Source organism: Sprattus sprattus, assembly GCF_963457725.1.
Source record: "Sprattus sprattus genome assembly, chromosome: 10".
Lineage (NCBI taxonomy): Eukaryota > Metazoa > Chordata > Actinopteri > Clupeiformes > Clupeidae > Sprattus > Sprattus sprattus.
In genome coordinates this window covers 15741848-15758894 of record NC_137908.1, presented here as the reverse complement: position 1 = coordinate 15758894, position 17047 = coordinate 15741848, and the positions used below count along the sequence as shown (strand labels likewise).

The following is a 17047-nucleotide window of genomic DNA, read 5'->3' as shown; positions in this document are numbered from 1 at the left end:
TTAACTACCTACAAATTGCCAACTACATCAGAGCCAAATTCAATCCCATGGTAAATCCATTACAACACAAGACTTACTAGGAGACATATGATTTACTTTTATCCAAGTCTTCAGTGATTCAATGCTATTACTGCTGAGACGATCCATAAAACAATTGTTTTAATATTTATTATCTTTTCAACTTGTACTTGTGTAGTTTCTTGCATAGATTTACAATTAATATTAATATCTCAGAAACCTCAGAAAATGCCTAGGAAATCTGGTAAAGGCAATTAAGGTATAAGTTTAATATCTTTGTAAAGAATGCATTGACAAGACAGACTTAATACATAGCATTTGGTTTTACACCAAAACAAACAAAACAGTAAAACAAAAACAAATGTCTGCATGACAGACTGCACGAGTCCCACAGACTCTAATCCACCTGCTGAGCAACATTTGGCTCTGGAGGGAGGACTTCTCTTTTTAGGATTCTTCATTCTTGCAATTATTTGAAATGACTTAAAAAGGTGGATCAGAGTTTGGTAGGAGTCTGTCTTCTAAAAAAAATTGAAAAGAAATAAATTCATAAGATTTTAAACAGCACGAAAACAAGACGAAAAAAAATAAACATGAAAGAGAGAAGTGAATGATGACAGAGAAAGAAATACAATAAAAAAGCGGAACCTATGACTTCAGCTTACATCATTATTTGTTAATGTTAACCTACAGCCCAGGAACATCACCCACGTCTCGCCGGCTCAGCGCCTCCATGGTCCCTGGCAACGCAATAGATCACACCTCCTGTACTAACACTGTTAGAAAGTTCTCCCTGCTTGAGAAGACAAATTTTCTCCGACAACTCGCTTAACACCAATCCACAAATAAAGCGTTTAATTACTTTAGTCGCGCAATTCACTGCTGGAGACATCTTTCCTCCTTCAAACAGAGGTGTTGGCAAATAAAAATAAAAACAAATTACAGGAACAAAGCTTTGCAAGCACTTCAGGTGAGGCTCTAGATGAAGCCCAAGGTGCATGTGGATGGGGGGGGGGGGGGGGGTTGCTGAGAGACTAGAGTTTAAGCAGCATGCCAGTCCTACCAGCTCCATTTCAAAAGGGCGACCATACTTAAACTGAAGAGCTGACAGTCTCACGCCCAAATCAAATGACTGGCTTCAGAACCCTCTGCCACAGCTCAGGAAGCCTCTCTCCTGCGCATAGCTCTCCGCCAGAACTGGCCCACTGGCCGTAAGACAAGGCGAGGACTCAAAAAGGTTCACCATGAAGCACAAAGCTAAGATCATATTTCAGTCAAAACTCTAGTGAAAGCCCTAGTGATCATAAAACGTTTGGGATTCAAAATAAAAACAATAATAAAAAAAAAAATTTCACAAAAAAGAAAAACGGAAAGTGTCTATTTTGTCCACTATGGCATGCACCCGGCCATCGTTTGAAACTTCATTGCAAAGCAAAACACAACCATAAAACACTTGTAACTAGGAATAAATTGCTTTAGGGTAGCAAAGCTGATGGTCAGCCTTAGCAGAGAAAGGGAAGGAGGGGGGTGGAAGTGAGGGGAAACGAAGTGTTAGAATGTGTGTGCATATGCATAGGTGTATGGGCCTGACTGTAAGTGTGTGTGTGTGTGTGTGTGTGTGTGTGTGTGTGTGTGTGTGTGTGTGTGTGTGTCTGTGTCTGTGCGTGTGCATGAGAGTGTATGTAAAGTGTGTGTGTGTGTGTGTGGGGTTCTCATAGCAAAACACATTTGCGCTTCTTCTTGGGCTCAGGGGGCTCCAGGGCTGCCAAAATCGCCTCGTCAAAAACATTCTTTAGTCCTTTCTGTGAACACAAAGCAGGGGGAGACATGGGAGGCTCAATGAGGGAGAAAATCATAATTACACAGACAGACAGACAGACAGACAGACAGACAGAACGGAGTGTTCTATTGAGCCGTGATGAGGCACCCTATGACTTGGGGTACCGGCGGCTGGTGGTGAGGAACAGGGTGTTTACCAGAGTTTACAGAAGACAATGAGTACTTGATGAAAACAAACACACTCACAAAGTAACACACATGAAAACAGACAAACATTTGGAAGAGGTGGACTGTACATTGGTGATAAAAGGAACCACAACAAATGGATTTGAATGAAAAGGGGAGGATAGGGATAATGTGCAGATTTGAATTGCAGCGTTTTAATCTGATTGCACCAAAAAACAGAACTAAACCGAAAAACACAAGAAAGTGGATTTCCAAGAGAACACAGGCTCAGGCAAACAAAAAATACATCCTAAAAATATTACTGAACAGAGAAAATACTTGCACAGGAATTTGAGGGCTGCGTTAAGTGCAAATGTTACCCTTCTACAGTGCATTGGGACAGTTCACTAACTGGCTCTTTCTGCAGCTCCTATCAGCAGCTCATAGAATCAAAACACACCTCTAATTATGAATGTGCATGTCATGGAAGAAAGAGATAGAGACCAGTTCATGTTCATTTAGGTTGACCTTTATTAATGTCACAAATCAGTTCACAAGATTTTTTTTAATTTTTTTTTTAAATATTACGGAGCTTTAATAGTTTATTTCCCCAGACGGTCTCTGGATGGGAACCAATCCTGATAGCAAAGTCTAACCATACATAATTCTGATATCATATTCTATGGTACATGGCTGTAGTACAAAATAATACATAGACGTAAAGGAATGGGTTTTAAAAACTGGCTTTAAGAGCGGAAATGCGGCGGGTCAATACCGCGCCGTCACTTTAACACTGGACCACTTCCTTTTTTATCTTTTCTTACTGAGCCCTCTCCAAATCATAGTCAAACCCAAGAAAACACAAGGCAAACAGGTCGTAAACGGAAAACACATCCTCACCGGTACCTCCTAACAGTTCATACACACACTCTTAACCTAGGGACGACAGAGGTCGTCCCCGCCGGGGTACGGCTCACGGCACTGGCGTTCAGAGGCGATGGCAGGGCTGGGTGCCCTGAAATTTTTTCAGACAGGAAGAGAGGGGCAAGAACCAAAAGAGGAAAAGAAAAAGACAAGGCAATGCCAATACCACAGCAATAAAATACAACAAAAATAAATAAAATAAAGAGTTTTGGTAATGAACATGGTTCACATTTGTAAGATGGTCAGCACAGTTTAATTTAAGGGAGGGGGGGATTCAGGGAAACTTAGGAGCTGAAATCATTTCTGAACAGGAGGTAAACCAAAGGAAGCAGCAGACATTTGGGTGAAGGGAGGGGGGGGGGAGGGATTTAGAAAGCGGGCTTAGAATATACAGCACTTCCTTTTTCTCTGCGTTTCTGGAGGCTCAAGGGCAGCTAGGATAGCTTCATCAAATACATTCTTCAGACCTCTCTACAAAGACAGAGGGGGAGAGGAGAGAGAAGAAAGCACCAAGGTTAGCACTCAGCCTACGGAACAGGTTAGAAGCAGACAGAGAGAGAACTGTATAGCAGGTTCAGTGTGTCGAATGGTTTTCCCCACAAGTCTTAAATACACACGGGGTGGGGGGAAAAACAGCTTTCTAGGAAAATAATGCTTCTGGGAATGCATTTAGTGGCTGTTAATACACCTTGGTGACCCACCAAAGCAAAGGTAATGTGTGGGAAACACTGAACACTGAGAAAGAGAGAGAGAGAGAAGGAAACTAAATGAAGCTGCTTACCTCTTTGTAATGAGGTGTACAGTGTAAGAAGGGGAAGGCAGAGAATGAAACTACAAAGCACTTTTACATTCTTTTGAGGCAAAAATCACTAGAGGCAGAAATCAGGTGTCCTGGCGATTATCCTCAAGCTGCTGACAGAGAGAAAGCACGCTAAAGCATCAGGTCGCCGACTAAAGCAGAGGGTGTTTGTTGGGGGGGGGGGGGGGAGGAGAAGTGAGAAATAGCCAACCGGATGACACAACAGCCAGATTTGGTTCACCGCCCTCCCTGAGAAATGCTCTTCATCCTCTTCAAAGAGGGATGTGTCAGTTAAGCTTGTGCAAGATCCTTGTGTTGGCTTGTTGTTGTTCATTCAGCTAGATAATCTACTTCACAGCACATGACTTCAATACCTTCTGTGTGCACCAAAACAATACCCTGCATGCAGTTCAGTGGCTGTTTTGGGAGTGTATTACGTGAGGTCGCATGTATCGACTTCATCATGGGACAAGAGATCAATTACAGCTAATTTCTCTGCATTTGTGAATTCAGGAGCCGAAAGCCTGGACCGTTAAACGACATTTCTAACTTACTTTCCAATGTTGTGCAAAGTCACTGTAAACGAATGTCATCACAATCCTGAGGACGTGGTCTGTCAGACAGGGGAATTGGGCTTATTTTCAAAAGCTCACTGAATGCGTAAGTGGTGTCATCTGCTGCCATACATCTGCAGACAGATACTAATAGGGATAAGTTCATAGGAAATTGAAGATCACCAAGTCTCGTGTTCTCGTCACTGCTGAACAGGTTCATCTCTCCCCAGAGACATGAATGCATGGGCACGCATGGCTAAACGATGGCATCTTGTCCAAACTATGCTACTGAATAGGGACTATACCACTGCAGACCAACACAACAGTGCCCACAGACCGCACTGCATCAGTGACGTGTCTGCTGTGTGCTGCCTTCCCTGCATGCAAATAAGCTGCGGTTGTCCTCGTTGCTCCACTTTCTGTTGGTACTTATGATGACTTAAGAGTTGATGGAGTTTTTTGGTTTGGTTTTGCATTACTTATCACAACCAGCGTTCGTTTACCACTGGATAATAACAGATATTCAATCTACTGAGAGAGAAAACAAAAACCCTACCAGACATTGAATCTACACAGCTACCTACATGAATACCTACGTCATCAACCATGAAACAGACTGCTGCACAGTTCTGCTGCAACAAGCAGGATTATCTAACTGTGCCAAGGAAATCGTGCTGGGCTCAGATGGCAATCATTTTGCGACAAAAACACATTCGAGCGGAAATGCCAGCATAAAGGTTCACTCACCGTGCTCTGAATGATTTGGCTGAACAGTGGAAAGGTTCCAGAACATTTCACAAAGCATTACACCCCCAACCACCAGTGTCTCTGAGCCTTACACCAACGTGCTTTCTTGTCTCCACTTTCTTGTTTTGTTTTTTAATTACCATGTGTCTTTCAAGAATGAGACAAAGTAATAGAAAAAAAAACACTTACCTGCGTTTTTCTTTTTGGCCAAAATAGATGGAACAGGCTTGTGTTGACTAGGCATCTTTGCAATACTTACAATGTAGCCAGACATTTATTTCATATAGCACTAGCCCCTAGTTTGAGTCAGTGCTGGCTGTGACCGGTGCCAAAACTGTGTTTGTGTGTGTTTGTGTGTGTGTGTGTGTGTGTGTGTGTGTGTGTGTGTTTCTGGGACAAACGTACCTGTGTGAGGGCGGAGCACTCCACGTATTTGACTGCTTTGAGGTCTCGGGCAAGCTTCTCGGCCGTCTCCGGGGTGATGGGCTTCTGCTTGTTCTTGGCCAGCTTCTCGATGGTGGAGGGGTCGTCCCGCAGATCAATTTGCGTTCCCACTAGCAGGAAAGGGGTCTTTGGACAGTGGTGGGTGATCTCTGGGACCCACTGAAGAGAGGGACAGCAAAACACTTGAACTGATGAACTGTGCCTTTAATCAGAAGACCTTTAACATTTGAATACATCTGGACTTGTGCCTGTAGAAAACAGCAGCTTGTTTTTCCTTGAAGCTGCCCATTATATCTTTTCACCTCTTAATATACTCAAGTGTAGGCCCTCAAACTTTAAAACTTGGTTAATGGTATGCCTTTTTTGGGTTGGTCTTAATTTTTTTAACCATCCCTATACAATTATCCCTTCAAGCAAGCTCCAGGCAAAGAAATATGTCTATAATTTAAGCAAATAAAAAAGAACAGATTATGATGTTTTTTTTAATGACAGCCCTGTCAAACAAAGTGACAGATTATGATTTACTGAAGTGCGGCACAGTCTAATGGGTGTATTTTGAGTACAAAGGCTTTCTGACCATCATCAACACAACACTAACATAGAGCAATTCTAAGAAGGGCTATGGTGTTTTTACTGAGTGCTGATGGCACGCTCACCTTTTCTTTGACGTTTTCAAACGAGGAGGGCGAGACGACGGAAAAGCAGACTAAAAACACATCCGTCTGAGGATAACTCAGGGGTCGTAACCGATCGTAATCCTCCTGACCTGTGGAGAGAAGCGAGAGGAACTGAGTGTCAGGACAGGGATAACACTTCTGTACTACTGGGCGAAGTTCTCCTGGACCTCATCTCATCTCATCTTCATTACCATTGACCAAAGTAACTCAGGCCGGAAAGATCCATTTAGACCCATGGCCTTGTTGTCTCTATTTGGCACATTCAAAACATGGTAGCTTTACATAACAAACAAATAGAACCTATTTGTGTGCTGTTTTCGATCAATATCTGACTGCAGCCCTGTACCAAATCAGTTTCCTTACATGTGCTTATGAGACAACAGCTTTACTACAACAGCTGGCATCTGTGTTCAATGAGTGATTAACTATTCAGTTAATGTTGAGCTATGATGCTTTAGAGTGAGCAGTCAGAAAAGTGCCCCAAGATCTAGGATCTAATGGATCTAATGGTCTCGGAGTCGCTTATCCTCCTAGCCAAAAAGGGTGGATTTCTTTAATCTAAAAATATTGAAAATGTATTCAAGTGATCAAACCGTCATTTGGAGGACAAATGCCTATTACTGGAGACTTGGGCATTATTAGAAGTCTCACAGTATTATATAAAATGATCACCTGGTCAACATGCTATGTCTTCAGAAATATAACCCCAGCCCAGTTAGCTGACAGGGCAACAATGCTTGAAAATGGATTGTAAAACACCCATACCAGACATTAGAAGATAGATTGGGTACCCTACCTGCAGTGTCAAAAAGTCCAAGAGTGTAGGGCTCTCCGCCGATCATAACCGTTACTGCATAGTTATCAAACACCTACAGACAAAACACATAAAGAGAGACAATAATAAGATGAGAAGGTCCAAATCAGCACAAAGACAAGAATTTCATAAAGAGAGCAAGACATGCTTTGGAGGCCTGGGGCCACGCACTCACCGTTGGAACATACTCCGAGGGGAACTTGTTGGTAGTGTAGGAGATGAGCAGGCAGGTTTTACCCACGGCACCATCACCGACCACAACGCACTTAATCGTCTGCATAGCTGTGCTCTTTCAGGGTACACTGCTTTCATTCAAGATCTGCCCCGAGGAGGAGACAGAGGGGGGAGATGTCACCACAAATTATCAGCACAGTATCGCTTTCTGACTGAATATGATTCATGTACTGGCTACGTATGAAAAAAAGAATGGGAATTAGATAACCAACAGCTCAAGATGATTAATGTCCGCTTCCATAGCATTGACTTGTGGGAATACTCTACTTCTGCAATGCTGACCATCTGTATTTCACAGCCAATGACTTATGTGTGCTTCCTATGTCGACATGCAATATTACGCAAAGCCTTTCCTCTCTTATCAACTTTAGCACATAATGAGAAGTGGCTAAATAGCAGAGCTGACAAATGCTAAATCCACAGAAGTATTTCTGCTCTCCTGTTCGTTGCCAGGGCTTTGCAGAAGCCGCTAAAAAAAGAGCATCAGCCTCCCACTCATCAACTGGGATAGTTTCTCACAGAAAATAGAAATCTTTTCATGCCACCATATCAATATGTTAAGAGTGCTTAAATATACATCAGTGTATGATGAAATTATGAATATTTAATATCGAGTTCCCATATTCTCAGCAACATCATATTTGCCCAGAGAGGAGAAGCGGTTGTTGAAGCAAGCAATTTTTCCAGCCATGTGATGAGGGAAATTAAATTGCAGTTGATTGTGTTATCCTGGTAGCTTCCCAATCATCTAGAAGGGCTTTCTACAATGACAATTGAATATGACATAGATGTACGGCACCTGATGCAATCCGTGTAGGCCTAAATATTAGACCGCACTAATTTCTGCCCCTTGCCCTGAACATCTGACGCACAAGAAGGAGGCATTTACTTCAAAGCTTCCTGTTTACGACTACAAAAGAGCACAACTCCACTACAATGGATGCAACAAAGTAAAAAGGACGGGGAACATAAATGGGAGCAGTGCCATCTATTAGTCCAACGAACATGCACATAAGCTAAATTCTACAACACAAAAGGGTTTTCACTGCCTGTGTGCGTATGAACATTGCATTCAGTGTGCAACAAAAGTGTGCTCTATATGCATGTATGTGCATGAGCCTAGTCGGTCTTGTCATCACAGGGTGACAATGATGGCAGTTATGGCCAGAGGAAAATTCAAAGGGAGCAACTGACCCCTGGGGCACCAGCTTCCCTACTGCCCCTGCCACCACCCCCCACTCCTCTCCGTCTGGCCCTACTTCGGGCAGGATAGTAGGTCACTGCCAGGCAGGCTGGCAGGCGTGCAAACGCGGCCGCTCCAAGCGCACCCCTGACATAGGGTGCCCTCAGACTCTAGCTTACACAAACGATAAACCCAACGCAGAGGGTTTAGAAAGAGAATGAGTATGTGAAGCTAAGTTCTGGACATGAACCATCGCCTGCAAACGTTCTGAGGCCCATTGCAGCAACAATGCGGGGGGAGACACACAAACAATGGCTCAGCCCAGAGAGGACACTAACAATGCAATGTTGGTGGCCTGAGAGGTCCTATTCTGTTTCCCAAGTATGACAGCATTGAGTTGCTTTAAGCAGCAGCATTTGCTTTGTGAACATGCATGCGGTATTGCACACTGAGCAGGCTTTAAAGATAATGTTTAAGATAAGCACATCACCATAGTTTCTTGCAGCAGATTTTCAATCATAATAATAATAATTAACGAAAGATTCGTTGGTTGATGGCAGCAACTCGATGGACAGACATTAGGTTCAGCTGAAAACAAGCTCAGTATTATTGAAGACAAGAACTGCAAGGAGGAGTGAAAGAAGGATTTAACATGTGTGGAGTGTAGATACATTTATCTGAAAATGATTATGTAGCCACTACAGTGTCACCAGTTCTCTCAATTAGCTGACAAGCTATTTTACACCAGCAACAACGCCCTAAGAAAACATCCCCTACAGATGAAAAAAACATGGGATATGTGAAGATTCAGCAATCTTAATTAACAGTCAAAACACAGTTTTCAATCAACCATGGAACCTGAGGTTGCTTTTTTGGGGGTCAAAAAAACTTCTGCCATGGCTTTAAACTTGTTTACATTTTTAGACACATGAACATTTTATTTGCTGTGAAATTCAGGTATTTGTAAGCCACTGTGGTCAGTGCTTGCATGGGTAAGCACTTGTCCTAGCGGGGTCTAGGGGTCTAGCGCAGTACGCCACTGGGGAGGGAAGGAGAGCAGGCAGATAGACGAGGCGAGACCTGGGGGAGTAGAGCAGCTCTGGTCTACTTCCACCACATCCCTGGAGCCCCACCCACATGAGTGCAGAGCAATCATCCGCTCAGGCTCATCATCCTCAGACTTTCACTTAGCCCTCCAGCCCAACCCATCAACAAAAGCACACCATCACAATTTGACCAGCAGCCAGACAGCAACACATTTAGACTCTCTGTGTGTGTTTGCACATGGTTATTTCTTTTTACTCTTTTTTTTATTATTATTGACTTGTTGTGATTGCTCAACAGTGTTCTTAACCTAAGGATGTGGTGAGCAGTTGGGTATTTGTATTATAAGCTAAAACGGCAAACTACTCTGCTCTGAGCCCCATCTCCTGAATGGAACCGGAGGGAGCTGAAACACAGGCAGGAAATCTGACCACTGTAGAGTGTGAGCATGCTCACTAAAACAATGGCCACAGCCTGCTGGTGCATTCATCAGCCTTCCTGCTATTGCCTGCCACTTCAGAAGCACCCCTCCCCTCCAAAACTTCAACGCGTCAGGGCTAGAGATAGCTTCAATAACACAAACATAAGCAGGACACCAGCAGCATTTAAAAAACCGACTTCAGTTGAGGCACACGGCATATGTCCCTGGAGACATTTCAGCAACAAATGTTGCTTTGCAAAGACCAAAATGTCAAAAAGAAGAGTAATACCAAAAGATCACGTATACTCTCTGAAAAACTTCTGGATCACAACAGTTCAACTTGGTACAGAGATTTATAAGATTAAATGGTTTACTTGAATCATAATATTACAGATTCTTTAGTGCCAGGGAACTCTCATTTCTACATACCAAGCGTCTGACAGTTTATTGCTTCAGAATACCCAGAATTCTCTGTTATTTCTTTTCTGCCTTAGAGCCTTTCCTGTGATGGCACACAACATAAGCCAAACAGGAAGTTGCATTTCCTCACTGATTTAACACACGGGAGGGTTTAAAAAACACTTAACCTGTATATTGTTCAGTATGGGCTGTTACTACTACAACATGGACAAGGGAGTTCCAAAGTATACAAATTAATTAATGGAATGCCCTGCTATATACAGGAAAATCTAAACCATACTTTATGTGGTCAGCCCGGCAGTCTGCCTTATATTTCACAGATAAATAAATACTGACATTGAGCTGAAGTTAAGTGGATTGTGTGTAGGTAACTAACTGGTTCTCATCCCTGACACTCATTACACTGTAGTTTTATGTCTGAGGATGTCAACAGTAATACTACCAATGGCAAACCTTTAAAAAAAACGAAACCTTTGTAAAAAGACATAAAATTGCTTGACATTAACAGGCAAAATGTGCACATCTAAAATTCTATGAGTGGGAGGTAGAAGAGCTTGCAAGCATCTAGACCAGCATGTTCCTTTTTGATAGATTATCAATAAGTTCACCCCTTTCTCTCTACACCAACCACGATGGGTGTAACCTCACGAAATGCAACTATGAATTAAAGGCATTTAGGCTAAATTAACTTAACCTTTAGTCCTTCCACTTATTTAGAATCATATTCAATGTTCCATCACTTTAGCTAGATTGCTAACTAACTCGGCAAGCAAACAGTTAAATGATGTAGGTAAATCAAGATTACAAAGATAGCAGATTAGCAATGATACACTTGCATCTCTGGGATCATGTTTATAATACCTAGCTATTTTACCACAGTTGGGTGTGGGTACGCCAAATAGCTGAACTAACGGCCCCTCTACAGCCCCTCTTTGCTGAAATAGCTGCTCAATACAGGCCTGTGTTTCTTCCGGTGCAGCTAGTGCTAGTGCCCAGTCGAAACACAGACCAAAATCTGTCTGTTACTATTATAGCATATCTTTTACGTCTCTAATTTCGTTCTGCTTCGGACTTCATAGTCTTCAAAATTGGGACACCCTACATATTGATTACATAACTTCGTTGCTTTGAACAGTAGCGACAACTTTAGCCAAGTTAACGTTAACGATAAAATAGTGGTGACTAACGTTACTAACATTACCAGCTAACTCTGGGTAACGTCAATTGCTCCCCAGTCTGAACATAACTAGTTAATCTGTTCCCTTATATCTAACCTAGCTAACGCTATTCACTGGGTAGTTACAACTCTTTTTGTTTTTAGGGTTAACGTTGGCTACAATCCGAGGACGGCCTCGAACATTTCCTGGCTTAACATTTCTTAATGTTAGCTATTTAAGTAGCTCGATCAATTGCCGCATTCCCTGTCGACTTACTTAACGTTAGCTAGCTGGCATATATCAGTTCTTCATGTCTTCAGTGAAACGGGGAATACATTAATTGACTTTAGATAGCTTTGAGCGACAATAGGTCTTGCCAAGACACAACAATTGGGGTTAAAACTAACGTGTTTTCAGAGGCATCTTCAAACAGCTTCATATAATCTGCATAACTGGTCAAGCTATAGAGCTTACTTTACCATCAGTTAGCAAGCTAGCGATGATATTAACGTAGGTTTGTTAGCATAAGATAGCTAGCGAGCTAACATTAGCTGATGTCCTTTGGCAAATATAATATGGAGCTGAAAAACACCATTTGCATTCACATTTTTAAACTGGTGATGCACTAACACATTCTTAAACCAAGGCGTCAGTTTTCACTGGGTAATGTGTACAGCATATCCCAATATAATATTTTTCATCTTACCGTATCCTTTCTGTTTGTTTCTCTGTACCGGGCGTTGGCAGGTCCGCACTAGGGGTTTCCCTGACCACTGTACAGGGGCACGTCGCGTTTTGCGCAACGTCAAATATTCCTCAATTAGCATAACCAGCTTGGTGTGTTACAAGTGGTATTCTGACCCTATACATTCTGGTATTGCAAATTAGATAATATGGATTGTATGTTGAGTATAATATCAATCAGTTTGTATAAATATAGTACTGTATTGTATTTTAGCACAGTATACACCCCCCCACGCACACACACACACACACACACACACACACACACACACACACACACACACACACACACACACAGAATGTGTATGGCATTTCTGTTTACTGGTTACAGTAAGTCAGTTTGCAGATGGCAAAGCACGCAATCTTCATGTTTACACGAGGCATATGCACCTTTTAACCGAGAAAGCTGACAATGCCAAACACATGTCGTTCATATTGCAGTTGTGTTTTACGTGATTTCCAGGTCTAACTTCGTCTTAAATCCCGAGAGATTTTTGACCTAGTTCTTTCTGCAGATTGCAATACGACAGACTGCCACACGATGACCGCATTGAGTTGCATTGGTTGGAAACAGGGTCAGATCATTCTTTCAAAGTAAATAAACATAACCGGTTGAGATACTGCGATTTGACGTTGTTCCCAACTAAAAAAACAACAGAAACATGGAAAAGGCTTTTTAGCATGAATGCATGCGAATCCCAGGGCTATGAAGGGGGAAGTCGTCAGATTTTACGTAATAAAATAATTAAATGGGGACTTTAACTTTAACAAAATTAAGTAGTTCCCGAAATCACATGACTATGATCACATGATTCGCAGAAATAATTTTAAGACCACGGTACGCTGTGTTTGGAAATGAACGTTAAAGAATTAACCTCTCTTTAAAGGTTATAAGTAAGTACACTGTTTTAAACACACTTCATTGTTAATACGTGCAACTATTGAGCATGTATTAACACATGACATTTACAGACAAAACTCCTAGCTTTGAAACTTTTATTTTAGCTCCTCGTTTGTACAGTCAAATATAGCATAGCATACTAAAGCTACAATTAAAATTGTATTGTTTCAGGTATGGCCACTCCGACCTGGAGTCAGAGAATATCTGCATTTTTACTGAGTCCGTCTCAGTTCCTCTACAGCACAACTTCAGAGAGCTTCCTGGCGGAACTGCTGCGCGAACTGAGAGATGACAAAGCTAGTGATAATACAAAGGTAACGTTATTTGAGTTGTTCACAAGTGTTTGGCATGTGATGTTATGTATAAGTTTACCTGACCATGATTATTTGTCATAAAATATAGTAGTGATCGTTGTGCGTCCTATAGTCGGGTCTCTTCGAAATACTTCTTTCTTGAAAGTAGCCTACAAATGTTTAATACAAAAACATTGACTGCATTGATCTAAGTAGTTAAAACGTGCAGTGTACCTAATTGCAGTTAGCAGCTAACATGAAATGCAAAAGCGACAGTATTATTTACAGATTTTCAGAGTACTGCAGAATAATTGATACTGTGTGCAGTATCTTGTGATAATGTGTGTAGATTGCATGTAATATAAATAATATGCAAAGATGGAATGGTTGGGATATGGAATACTAGAATAGCTGTAGGGTAATAGAATGTACAGTATTCAATAGTGGTAGTTATGTGTAGTAGTTCTGCCTGTGCAATTTGCTAAAAGAATCCAAGCAGTGCAAAATGTGCATGGCAGTTAAACTACGTTAACAGTGAAGTGTCTACAGTTCAGCAGGGTTACAGCCTTCAGATTGAAACTTTCTGTGGATGCAGGAAGGAGGTGGCGTAAATGATTAGCGTTTTGGCCAGTCAGTTGAACTCGGAATTTGTTATGATTCAAAAGATTCATATACTGCAGTGATACAGGAAAGTAAGAAAAATCAACATCTATGAGGTGGTGATAAGTATCTCTCTTTGTTTATTCCTTAAGGTCCTCCTGCTGTCTGCATTCCTGGATCATCCCACAATTCTCTGCCCCACTGTCTCAGCTGGAGAGGAGACCACACTTGAATTGATGTCCGTTCTGGCCCAGACGCCTCAGAAAGCAGTCAGTCTTAAATGCAGTCTGATGTTAGCCATATCTACTGTCCTCATTTGCACAACCTGCATGGAGAGACAGCCCAAGGTGGCAGAGGATTACCTGGACCAGCTGTTTCAGACCATTGAGGACACCAATGACCACAGGGGTGGCTTGTCCCTCCAGCCCATTCGAGCCACAGCCTGCGAATGCCTGCGGGAGATAGAAATAAGTTACCCAGGACTTTTGTCACAGAGACTAGAAACCCTTTATCAATTAAAGCAACAGGAGATCACTGTTGTTCATCAAGCCTATGGCTCTCTGTACACACTGGCACTCAAGAATGCTGTCTTCCAACTCTGTCAAAAGAAAAAAGTTGCTGATACAGATATTAAGACACTGCTATATGCCAATGAGGGATTAGGATGGAAAGCTATCAGTAAACCTTTACCGCCCATCCTCGTCAGTCAAATGGAAGAGATCCCACAAATTAGGACAGGTGTGGACTGTAGAGAGTTGAAATCCATTGTGTCTTCATTATTGGAAGAGTCCTACCTTTTAACTCCCATCTCCCAGGCTGCTTTGTTCAGAGAAGTTATTGATGTTGTTTCTATGGTACCAGCCTTGTCCCCTGCTTTGTTCAAGTCCCAACTCTTGCGGCTTTTTGGGACAGCTCAGGTGGAGTTGGTCCATGCCATACTGATGATGAAAAGTGCATTCACTGATAGTCTCTTTAGTACTGATGATGAGAACTTCTTCCTGAAACGTCTTGTGTGTATGGCTCAGCATCCACTGCTCAGTGTCCCAGAGAAGCTCTTTTATATAGACTGCATAAGTCACTTCCCTGAGAATAGACCCCTCTCAAGCCAGGGAGATGAAAGCTTACCTGTGCTGGTCACACCTCACCTTACAGTATCTCTCCTGCCGACTGTATTCAATGACAGTAGCACCATGCTTAGTCGTCTGAAACTCATGTGCATGGTTTACCTGGAGGCTGATGAAGGAGAGGAGAGCAAAGGGCTGACCTACTTGTTTGATCATTTGATGGCACTTCTCAAAATTGTTGATAACCATGGTCGCAGGGAAATGGTTGTGACATCCTTTCGTGCTGTCTTTATTTTCCTTACTTACTTTTCTCAGATTGTAAAACTGACGGAAGTCCTTGTTCAGAAGTTATCAGAGCTGTATTCAAGGCACTGTCGTCTTGCCCCAAATCTAATCAACTTGTGCGATAGAATCCAGGACCACTTGGAGGATTCTGTGTGGCCTGTTGAATTGCTAAAAACCTTGCAGAGATTGGTCGTGGAGATGCCCCCATCTCAATTGAACCTGCAGAACTTTAGCTGGCATCTCAAAATCTTGAAAAGAGCAGCCATGGAGAAACAGATACCCCAAAGAAGCTCCATTCACTTCCTGCTCAATGCCTTATACCACTCAAGCCTCTGTGAGAGGGGAGGTTGGCCAGTAGGCAATGCGATTCTTGCAGTTTGCCGCAATCTACTCCTACATCCATGTGTGAACCAGGCCTCTGTGTCAATTGAGCTAGCTGATTTGCTTCACCACATGACGGGTCACTATGACGACACAGACATTCGAGATCACGCAAGGTTTTACTACACCTTACTGACAAATTTGTCATTGGAAAAGCTATCGGGTGTGTTGGTGCAAGGTCAGGATGGAGGTCAGACTAAAGTGAGATCTTTGTCTGCCATCATGTCTGAAACAGATGGGCTGTCCAGTCATCTCGCTATACACCCAACCTCAGGGCCGATATTACAGCTTGTGAGGTTACAGCAAGTCTGGTCACCTCCAGCAGCTTCCTCCACAGAGGACACCACTACAGAGGGACATGTCCTTCAACACTATAGGTGTCAATTTAGTGATTCAGAGTTTGCCTCAGAGGTTACCCTGAAGTACAAACTTGCATACCTAGGTGAGACAGAACCTCTGTTTGATAAACTTTTCTCAATCTGTATGAGCTTTGACTTGAAAGATTCAAATTATGAAGACATATGTGACATCTGTGTCCCATGCCTGTTCAGAGAGAGGAAGTCCCCTGAGGTCTGTCTTAAGCTGAAGCCCAAGCAGCCCTACCCTACATGCTTTAAAGTCACTGCTGTGTTCAGCACTGAAGATGGACTCACTTGGCGAACTCAGCTTCCTGATGTCAAAGTGTCATTCCCAGACATCTTTTTGCCAATGCCTGTACCCGTGGGTTCATCATCATCATCCTCCTACAAGGAAGAGGTTTTTGACCGTCTTTGGGAAGATATCTGTGCCACAGAAGCTGATAGGTCAGCGATCAGCTTATTCTGTTTTGAGGTCAAGGAGAATTCCCTTCAAGAAATGAACAAACAGAATTTCCGAAACTTCCTGATATCCGAGCCATCCGACATTGGAGAATGCAAGGTCTTGTTTTTCCTTCCGCCACAGTTTCATGTACTATTCAGGATAAATCTGACTGAGGATGCAGTCAAAATTGACATAGGAACCGACAACTGGGAACTGTTGCCTTATATTAACTCTTACTTACTAAAAATCACAAAGACATGAAAATGAGCCAAATTGACTGCTACTGCTAGGTCTGCTATGTAATAGTATTTTTTTGTAAATACTTAATTTTAAACCTTTTGCTGTAATTAATGTCTTTATTTGAGAAACTTCAGGGGCATAATCGTCACTGAAATCTTCAGTTATGTGTTAATAAGTGTAATTAGTTAATAAGCCAATAAATGTAAACAATAAATGTTATATACTACCTTTTAATGATTTTTGTGGTGAACTGGAAGGAATCAAGTACATAAAAGTGTACACAGAGTAGATGCATTGTCTAAGTCATAGTGTTCAGGGCATGACCTAGACAATGCATGTGCAGCACTCAATCCTGGCG

At 42.2% G+C, this 17047-nt stretch overlaps 2 protein-coding genes across 3 annotated transcripts; one reads left to right on the top strand and one right to left on the bottom strand.

Annotated features, from left to right (window-relative positions):
- Positions 1–267: 267 nt before the first annotated feature.
- cdc42 (cell division cycle 42) lies at positions 268–12145 on the bottom strand. 2 transcript variants are annotated; one of them, XM_080846026.1, is made up of 6 exons: positions 12087–12145; positions 7097–7240; positions 6904–6976; positions 6087–6196; positions 5392–5589; positions 268–1820 (listed from the first exon to the last, which is right to left on the bottom strand). In XM_080846026.1, the coding sequence occupies exons 2-6, from the start codon at positions 7199–7201 to the stop codon at positions 1731–1733; spliced, it is 576 nt and encodes a 191-aa protein (XP_080702152.1). In that variant the 5' UTR covers positions 7202–7240; positions 12087–12145; the 3' UTR covers positions 268–1730. The 2 variants fall into 2 exon arrangements, with proteins under 2 accessions (XP_080702152.1, XP_080702153.1); XM_080846027.1 differs by lacking the exon at positions 268–1820 and adding an exon at positions 2556–3357.
- An 811-nt stretch (positions 12146–12956) lies between these two features.
- On the top strand, positions 12957–16910 carry ap5b1 (adaptor related protein complex 5 subunit beta 1). Its single transcript, XM_080846213.1, has 3 exons — positions 12957–13018; positions 13197–13339; positions 14071–16910. The coding sequence occupies exons 2-3, from the start codon at positions 13199–13201 to the stop codon at positions 16708–16710; spliced, it is 2781 nt and encodes a 926-aa protein (XP_080702339.1). The 5' UTR covers positions 12957–13018; positions 13197–13198; the 3' UTR covers positions 16711–16910.
- The last annotated feature ends 137 nt before the right edge of the window (positions 16911–17047 follow it).